The 9,248-nt window shown below is 58.1% G+C and overlaps 1 protein-coding gene across 3 annotated transcripts in view; it reads right to left on the reverse strand.

Annotated features, from left to right (window-relative positions):
* LRSAM1 (leucine rich repeat and sterile alpha motif containing 1) overlaps nucleotides 1–9,248 on the reverse strand; it is a 35,244-nt gene that overhangs the window by 4,032 nt on the left and 21,964 nt on the right. For 2 of the 3 annotated variants that reach the window (XM_010856915.1, XM_010856916.1), the window contains exons 18-24: nucleotides 8,012–8,099; nucleotides 6,951–7,025; nucleotides 5,090–5,170; nucleotides 3,615–3,710; nucleotides 2,297–2,395; nucleotides 1,690–1,848; nucleotides 361–442 (exon numbers count right to left, since the gene is read on the reverse strand). In XM_010856915.1, coding sequence (XP_010855217.1) covers nucleotides 361–442; nucleotides 1,690–1,848; nucleotides 2,297–2,395; nucleotides 3,615–3,710; nucleotides 5,090–5,170; nucleotides 6,951–7,025; nucleotides 8,012–8,099 — 680 coding nt within the window. The remainder of the gene's footprint in view (nucleotides 1–360; nucleotides 443–1,689; nucleotides 1,849–2,296; nucleotides 2,396–3,614; nucleotides 3,711–5,089; nucleotides 5,171–6,950; nucleotides 7,026–8,011; nucleotides 8,100–9,248) is intronic. The other variant, XM_010856917.1, reaches the window with a different exon arrangement.

Genomic DNA, 9,248 nt, shown 5'->3' on the forward strand with positions numbered 1-9,248 from the left:
ACTCAGCCACAGCCCCTCCCCGCCTCCCAGTCCACACACACACCTGCCCTGGGGGCAGTGCTGGGCACTGGGTCCAGCGGGTTTCTCCCGCTACTCCAGGGACCCTGAGTATGTGGTTCCTGATGTCAGTAGGGTGGGTTTAGGGAAGCCAGGAGGGTCCCTCCACCACGGGAGGAAAAGCTCACGTTTTCCATTTTGGGGCCTATTTTTCCCATTTATAAATGGCTCGTTTAGGAGGGAAGCTTAAGGACTGGCAGGGGTTGGAAGTGGCCCTTGGGACTCATCCTGAAAGGGAAACAGGTGACGCTCCGGCCATGCCCCCACGTACGGCTCTGCTGGGAGAGGCGGGGGCGTCGGTACCTGGCTGGGCTCTGGCCGCGTCCAGCAGCTCCTGGGCTCTGCGCAGGATCTCGTGCTGCAGGCCGGCCTCCGAGACGCCCACCTGCGAGGACCGAGGGGGCGGGTCAGGGCCTGGGCACGGCTGGGCAGGGGGCCTGCGGCGCAGCACAGAGCCGCCAGGACCGCCTCCTCCCTGACTTCTGGCACCTTCGACTAGACACGTGGAGGCTGACAGCCAGGCCATCAGTGCGGCTGAAGGAGAGGGAACCCAGCACTGGCAGCCCTTGTCCAGCAAGTGCAGGGGCTGGGCCTACAACGGTGGGCTCTCGGTTCACACAGTCAGGTGGTTCACACCGAGGCCGAACAGCTGCAAAGTAGCCGCACGAGACGCTCAGTCCCTCAGCCTCCAGAGCAAGTGCTCCTGAACGTGGACAACACGGCCCACATGGTCCTTCTGAGCCCCGGGGTCTGTGTCTGCCTCTGTCGAGGGACCAGGCAGTTCAGCAGAGTGGCGACAGCAAGGCCCCCGCACCAGACCAGCCGCCTGGGCTGGACATGGCTCTGCCATGTGACCTCAGGCAAACTGCTACCTTGCTGTGTCTCCATGTCCTCACCTGAAAAATGACCATGACTGTACCTGCCTGCCCAGGTTATCGTGTGTGTGCTCAGTCGTGTCCGACTCTGAGTCCATGGACCGCAGCCGGCTGGGCTCCTCCGTCCATGGATTCTCCAGGCAAGAATGCTGAAGTGGGTTGCCATTTCCTTCTCCAAGGGATCTTCCTGACCCAGGGATTGAACCCACATTCTTGTGTCTCCTGCACTGGCAGGCAGATTCTTTATCACTGTGCTACCTGGGAAGCCCAGGTTATTATGAGGATTCGATGAATGTATATGTAAAACATGCTTAGATGTTTACCTAAAACACGATTATATGTAAAACATGCTTAACAGTGTCAAGCACTGTTAAGTATTCCCCAGAGTCAGCATTTGTCTCTTCTGAAGAGTAAATGAATTCACACAGGTTGTACCAGGCGCAGGCAGTGCTGCCGATACAACTGTCAACCCAGGATGTGGGGAAAGGATGGTTCAGATGACCTACAAGGACCTGCCCAGCCTATGATGTGAAGATCCCACCTGAAAGGGGCTGGCGGAGGGGACAATCTGGGGTCCGCAGCACCTGCAGCTCTGGCTTTTGCAGCCAGGTGACTGGGGGAAGACAGGGCAGGTGTCCTGGCCCGCTGGGAGCAAGGCGGCCCCAAGACATCTCCAGACGGCAAGCCTTGCCAAGACCTGCGTGAAGGGCAAGTCCCCCCTTGGCCATCAGGTCAGGGCCCTGCCCGCCTCCCTAACCTCCCTCGGGGGGCCGCCGCGGTCCACCTTGGCCAAGTCCGCAGGGCCCATCCGGCTCAGCATGGCCAGTGAGAGGCGGTGGTGGGCGAAGATAGGCAGGTAGTGCTCGGCCGACAGCTCCACCAGGAGGGCCACCAGCGGGCGCTCCAAGCCTTCTTCCTGCAAGACACACCCGTGGGGGAAGCCCAGTGTACCACGGACCGGGAAAAACCACGAGGCTGTGACTTACAACAGCACACGAAGAGTTCAGATACACGTAACGCAAGAGGTAAAATGTATTCTTGGGACTCTTCCTACCAAGACGGCTAAGTAAGGGCAGAGAGACAGAGGCATGACGCAGTTAGTTCACCGCCACGCAGTAAACCTGACAAAGCCAGCAACGTAAGTGCGCATCGAGGTGAGTGCACAGCGGGCTCCACCCGGCAGGAACTGTCTTCCCGCCACCAGAACCAATGCCCGCCCCCCATTTCTGTGCCCGCCCAGGCCGAGCACAGGCCCTGGTGCACCGGTCCCCAGAGATGGGAAGGGAATTCCACCAGACAGATCAGCGAGCTGGCGCTGCGGGGGCCCAGGGCTCCCGCGGGGTGGGCGTGCCCACAACTCTCACCTGCAGCTTCAAGGACAAGGGTTTCTGGTTCAAGAGCCGCTGATACTGAATCAGCCAGTAATTCTCCTGCTTGGTTTCGCTTTGGGCTTCTAACTCCGTCTGCCAAGAAGGAAGCAGACACTGTTAGTTACGAGTCAGTGAATAGAAACGCTGATGGCACGGGTGGCTGTGAACGGCATATGGACGGACTTGGTGTTTTACCAAGAACATCCCCCTCCACTAAGTCTCACTGTTTCAGCTGCAGGAACCTGGGCGGCTGACACCTGGCGCCCCTGCCCCCCGCCGCCCCGGGCATCATGACTTGGAGGGGAGACACCTTCCCATCTCCCTGTGGCAAAAACAAAGCCGTAGGCAGCCGTCTGCCCCCGGAGGCTCGGCGCGTGCTCTGGGTGCCAGCAGGGAGAGAACTGGGATGGTAGGGTAACTCAGCTTCTGGAGGGCACTTCGCCCACCTTCACCCACAAAGCCGGAGCATTGAGAACAGGAGAGAGGTGTGTCCACACAGGACCTGGGCACAGAGACAGGTGCGCAAGGAAGTCAGCTATTCACACGGATTCCTCCACCCTGTCACTCAACAAACAACGCAAGTGTTGCTCTGGGCCAGGCACTATTCTAGGTGCTGGGGACGGAGGAGTAAACTCGTGACACCAGCAGCAGGGCACTCGGTGCCAGTCTGCTGTGCGCTGGGAGATGGCCTTTTACTCAGTTCTCACAACTCTGTGAAGCAGTCTCGACGTCACAGGTGAGGAGACTGAGTGACTGGCAGAGTGATTAGCAGCCGGCCCAAGTGCCAAGGGCCGTCTCGAGTCAGAGCCAGGTTCAGACCCAGCTTGGAGCCTGTGCTGAGCCACCAAGCTGCCCAGCCAGGACCGCGGCTGCATGCTGGGCCGTGGGACTGCAACCCGGGCATCCCCTAGCTCCCTCGGCGGCCCCTCTTGGAACTAGCTAAGTGACTCTCCTTTTCTGGCCTGGCCCTCTCTGGACTGTGGACACACCTCTCTTCGGGAGCCTGTGACCCTGATGGTCACGTTCTGCTGTGGTGAACAGCGAGTCCCCAAGGTCCCTTGTGGGCGGGAGCCTGGCCACGACAAGGCTGGCCGTGCACAGCACATGTTAACGTGGTCTGTGCCAAATGGCACAAACGTACCACCCGGGCTAGTGCGGGGCTCAGGAAGAGACTGGCCTGGCTGTTGTCTGTTCCTGGCAGAGGGCCTGGCCCACGGTGGAGCTCAGGGGATGTCTAGGATAACGAAACATTTCTAACAGTGGGCTTGGAGGGAAAGCAACCCCGCGCACGACGTGGACGCCACACACGTACCAGGATCTCCCGGAGCTCCTCTTCTCGCTGCGTCTTCTCCTTGAGCAGCTGCTGGAGCAGAGAGCTCAGGGCCCAGCGCTGCTCCGAGATCATCTCCTGCGACACAAGACCATGGCCAGTGCTTGGAGCTCACGGCACCCCGGCCCCCGAGGTCCCCACAAGGCAGCGGCAGGACACCCCCTCAACCGGCTCTCAGTTGGGGGCCACGGTGGGCCTGACTCCCATCAAGGCTCTGTCCCTGATCTCCGGCTGAGGACAGGGGGAGACAGTGGAGGTGCCCTTCTCCCAGCCTGTACCTCCCTTCCCCGGGGGGTAAGGCCAGGCATGGGATCTAGTGACCAATGACAGTGCAGTGATGCAAAACACCAAACAAAGGAAATGACAAGCGGCAGGGACCTCGACTTCAGGCTCACTGACTACAGAGCGCCTGGGCAGAAGCAAAGGGCAAGAGGGGTGAGGGGCCCACGCCAGCCAGCATGGAGGAACGGGCACACCCCAGAGAGCCCGTCTGTGTCCGCGCTCCACTCCTCTCTTCCTCTTGGAAAATCGCACGGAGACCCCAAAAATGGGAGCCCCACAGCTCCAACAGGCAGGAGATAGGAAGCCACCAAGCACAGTGGTTATGTTGGGGGTTGAGAGCCCCTAACCTCTGCATGGCTGAGGCCTGTCCCACTGATCTCTGATGGCCCCATGACATAGGCTGGGTCTAGAAGACTCCTTCTATTTTATGCAGGGGCAGCCTGGAGGCCTGGGGAGGGGAAGCAACCTACCTAAGGTCACACAGTGGCAGACCTGAGAGCAGGACTCCAGACCCTAGTTCTCTTCTGCATTAAGAAGCCCATGGGATAAACAAAAACTTGTCTGCTGAGGACAGACACAGGGACAGGGACAGACAGAAGGCTCTGCTCAAAAGCCGGGCATGGGGCACATGCCCTCTCACACCATGGACCCAGCCCCTCTTGTGAACGTGTGGAGAGATTGAGACACAGAACAGGGAAAGGGCCGCCCCTCTGCCCCTCTTCCCCTCCCGGCCCAGGGCACACAGTAAGGGCCAGAGATCAGAGGAGCTGCCTGCAGGGAGTGACATGGGCCCTCTCCTCCAGACATCCTGGGGACACCAAGAATGCTGTCCCCTCGGGGGTGTTAGCTGTGAGAACCAGTGCCCCAGAAGCATGGCTTGAGAGAGGTAGGGAGTTCAGTAGCGACCCAGCTCCAAAACATAGACAACACGGAGATGGAGATGCAGCCTGGTGAGCCTTGGCAATGAAACCCTCCTTCCTCTGACCTTCCTGCCTAGCAACAGGCTGACCCACCCCTAACCTGGGCCTGCGCTGGGCCTACACGAGCCTTCTGGGGTCGAGGCATCACCGCCTTGTCTGCGGGAGGGCAGCTGAGAGGGGTGGGGCACCAGCGGGAGGTCTCGTCAGTGGGGGTGTAGTGGGGGGACAGGGCAGGCCAGGGAGCCCTAAACGTACCTGCAGTGCCTCTGTGTCCAGGGATTTCCTCTTTAACTCCAGCTGTGTCAGCTGCAATAACTCAGTTTCTATTAACTTAATCTAAACAGAAGACGAGACAGGGGTTTTTAATTCATGTTAACACGGTTCAGTCCTGCACTGCTGCTCCTGGATGGCCAAGCGGACCTAAGAATCCTTTCTGGGGGGGCGGGGGAGGCTCTGGAATAAAGGGGACTGAGAACCTGGTAAACCTTATCAGCGGGGCTTTAAACAGAATTCATTATCTCACGGGCCTGAGTGCTTATCCCGGCCAGAACTGCTGATCAAAAGCCAGGCACAGGGCCGGCCCAGAGGGGGTGCCCATCAGGGTGTGTGGGACAAAGGGGCTTCCTTCAAGGTGCGGGCCAGAGTGAAGAACAGACACGGAATTCTCAGAGCCTCTTGCCAGTCCAATTCTCTTGCTTCCTCTAGACAGCTGTACACAGAAGCGAGCGGAGGGGAACGGAAGGAACTGGATTACAGTAACAGTAATATGCTGCTGCTGCTAAGTCGCTTCAGTCATGTCCGACTCTGTGTGACCCCATAGACAGCAGCCCATTAGGCTCCTCTGTCCCTGGGATTCTCCAGGCAAGAATACTGGAGTGGGTTGCCATTTCCTTCTCCAATGCATAAAAGTAAAAAGTGAAAGTGAAGTCGCTCAGTCGTGTCTGACTCTTAGCGACCCCATGGACTACAGCCTACCAGGCTCCTCCGTCCATGGATTTTCCAGGCAAGAGTAGTGGAGTGGGGTGCCATTGCCTTCTCCGGACAGTAATATAGTTGCCGACATTTATAGAGATGGCACACGCTAGGATTGTGCTGGGCACTTTTTACGCGTCTTTGCCATCGCTTCTCCTTGCTGTTGGAGGTATTACTACCTCCATTTCACAGACAAGGAAACCGAGGCTCAGAGATATTAAGTAACTTGCCCAAGGACACACAGCGGGTAAATGAGTGTGCCTTTTCCTTGAGGTTGTCCCTGCTTGTGGTCTCCAGAGGAACAGTTGGCTTGGTGGGTCAGAACCACCCATAGTGAGAACATCTAGGGGATCACCACATACCTCCAGGGTGTGAGTGGGGGCTTTTAGTCCTGGGGGTCAGACCCCCCCAGCCAGTGACTTCTCTACTCTGTGCCTTTGACCTGTGACCTTTGCCCTTATGACCCCACCAACCCCTGGTCAGAGGAATGAGATTCATGTCCGGCAATGTAGGGTTGAAATTAAAGGGGAAATAAAAAGGTAAGTTGGTTTTGGCCAAAAAAGAAAAGAAAAAGAAGAAGAAGAAAAAAAAAACATGCAAAATGTGAAATTGAAAGTGTGCTGAATACGACGTGATGTGCGTCCTGTAGCCTGAAAGCTCGCTTGTCTCCAGCCACCCTGCCACCTGCCCAGGGAAGAGTAGTGAGCCAGACACAGCCCCGCTGAGCAACGGCTCACCCAAGGTCACCCGGGGGTCAGCAGCGGAGGCCACGCGAGAGCACGTCCCCTCCTCAGGGCTCCGCCCACCCAGGTGGGGTGTCACCTGTCCCAGTTCCTCCATCCGGGCCACAGGACACTGCGGTTCGAGCCGGCTGAGAGGTCCTGCCTGGGGTTGGTCAGCGTGGGGCTGCCCAGCGGTCAGGGCCTCCCTCCCTCAGCTCTGGGCATCTTGACAAGTGGTGGGCACAGGTCCCACCAGCCAGCACCCACAGTGCTGTCTCAGGTACCTCCAGACACCCCGAGTAGGTGACGCCCCGTGCTGGGGAGACCTCCTGCCGGCCTGGCCTGGAGGAGCCAGGACTCAGACCTTAACTGCGGCCTCTGAATGCCCACAGGGCGGGCCTGGGGGGCAGGGCCGCGCTCACCTGCTTCCGGATCTGCCGATGCATCAGGTCCTTCTTCACCTGGAGAGCCTCGAAGGCTGCCTTCTGCATGGCGCTCTGTGACAGACAGCATGGCCGCTCAGGGGGCCCAAATACAACCTGCCTCAAAGACACCCTAACCTACGCCTTTTCCTTCTTAGACAACAACTTTTCAGCTCACTTGCTTAATGTTTTTTAAAATAATACTTATTAAGCACTTACTACCTGTCGGCCACGTGCTCAGGGCTCTCCCCGTGGTGCATGTGGAACGACCGATGATGGGGGTTGGGGGAGGCGCCTTCACTGCCCCATTTCACAGATGAGGAAAGTGAGGTTTGGGAAAGTGAACTGGCTGGCACTAGCACGCAAGTCTGTCCAGCTCAGAGCCTCATCTTAACCCCAAAGCCTGACATCCTCTCTGAGAAATACAGCCTTTTCCTCAATCTTGCAAGGACTAAGTCCACAGCATCGTGGGGGGAAGAAGAGAGAGATCAGAGTTGGGAAGGAAGGAAAGGGAGTGATGGGCCCGTGATGGGAGGATGACGTCACAGAGGGAGAAAGGAGAGGAGATGAGAGGGTGGGGGACCCCTGACAGGGTCCATGGGAAAACCTGGGGCTGAACAATTTGGACAGAGGAGGGAGGAAGTCAGGAGGGGTCCTTCCTGGGCTGGTCCACACAGTAGCACCTGCTGTGCGCCCACTAAGCCCAAGGGAGAGCAGATAAAGGGCGGCGGGACTGGAAGGGATAAGTCAGGGGCTCGTTCCGACTCTGCAGGGGGAGTGGGGGTGGGCACTGCCACCAGATCCTCAGGAGGGAGCCCCATACAGCAAGGGGAGGGGGTGCCTGAGAAGGACACCTCTCCTGACTTCAGTGAGCGGAAACCACCACCCAGAGAGCCCTCTCCCTGCCCCTCATCCTGACGGTCTGTGCATTTCTAAACTCTCTGAGCATCTTGGTTCTTACGCTCTTCAGAACAGCGCCTCCACGTGGAGTTGAGCCGCCCAGCTCTCGGCTCCCTGCGCCCTTACTGTGCCCCCGCCCCATGCCCTGGGCAAGGGCTCACCTCCTGCAGGATCTGGCTGATGGCTTTGTTCTGATCCATCTGTTGCCATGACAGAATCTGCTGGAACCGCTCATCCATGTCAGCCATGCTGCCAGAAAGACAGCAAATTCACTCACCCTCTGAACATTTCCTGAGCACATACTGTGTGCCAGGCACCTTGGAGGAGATGGAGATAAACCATTTATTCACTCAACAAGGCTTATGGAGCACCCACTGGGGGCCATGTCCTGGGCTGGGTGGACATGGGAGTTTTGTCTGAATCCCACGGCCCTGGCAGGGCAGTGGCAGAGTCTGTGTCTCTGGAGCTGGGGAGGTGATCTCTGGGAATCCTCTCTGCGACACCCCCCTGAAGTGGTGGCCTGGCTCTGCCCACCCACCCTCCACCAACGGGGAGCTCACGACCTCTCAGGTTAACCCCGCAAGCTGAGAGAAAGCTGTCCTTCCCAGCACTAACATCTCACCCTCCACCCCAGTGTTTCTCAGCCTGGCCGTGGACCTGCTCTCATCCCCCTAGAACAACTCTAATGGCACAAAACCCAAAGCCTGCCACTTTAGTATGTCCATTATTTAGGGACAGTCTTGGTTTCGAGTTTGTGTCATGACGACAGCTGCTATCTATTGCACCCTCATGTGCCGACATTATGATCACCAAGGTCCATCAAGTCCTCCAGTAACTCTAGGAAGAGATACTGTCATTTATCCCCATTTTAGTGATAAGAAAATCAAGGCTGAGAGAGGGAAAATAACTTGCCCAAGACATCACAGTTAAGAAATAGAAGCGGGATATGAATCCACATCTGTCTGCCCCGAGTGCCCAAACACTCGGGGAAAACAGACAGTGCTCCTAAAAGCAAAGTCACATCACCTAGAAGGCAGGAGAACCCCTGCCTCTGCAGGAACGCGGGGAAGGCTGGCACGCTCCAGGTGCCCAGTGGGAGGAGAGACATAAGAGCGGTCAGAGCTGCTGGCCTGTCCCTGTCTGGGGCTCCTGAGCCTCGAAGGCACTCTGCTCACCTGCTGGGCACTGCGGCTCCTCCAGACACAAACACGGTGCCGGGGTGAACTTGGAGGGCCAGGCCCAGAGTGGCTATCAGCGTGAGACAACCCGCTCACCATAGCCTCGAGTGCACCCCGCTCCTGACCTGTGACCTGGGAGACCGAGTCGCACAGTTAAGAGTGCACTGCCTGGGTCAAACCCCAAGCTCTGCCACTGGCTGGTGGTGCTTCCTGAGGGTCC

The sequence above is a fragment of the Bison bison genome, unplaced genomic scaffold (assembly GCF_000754665.1).
Source record: "Bison bison bison isolate TAMUID 2011002044 unplaced genomic scaffold, Bison_UMD1.0 scf7180017864375, whole genome shotgun sequence".
In the NCBI taxonomy this organism is placed as follows: Eukaryota; Metazoa; Chordata; class Mammalia; order Artiodactyla; family Bovidae; genus Bison; species Bison bison.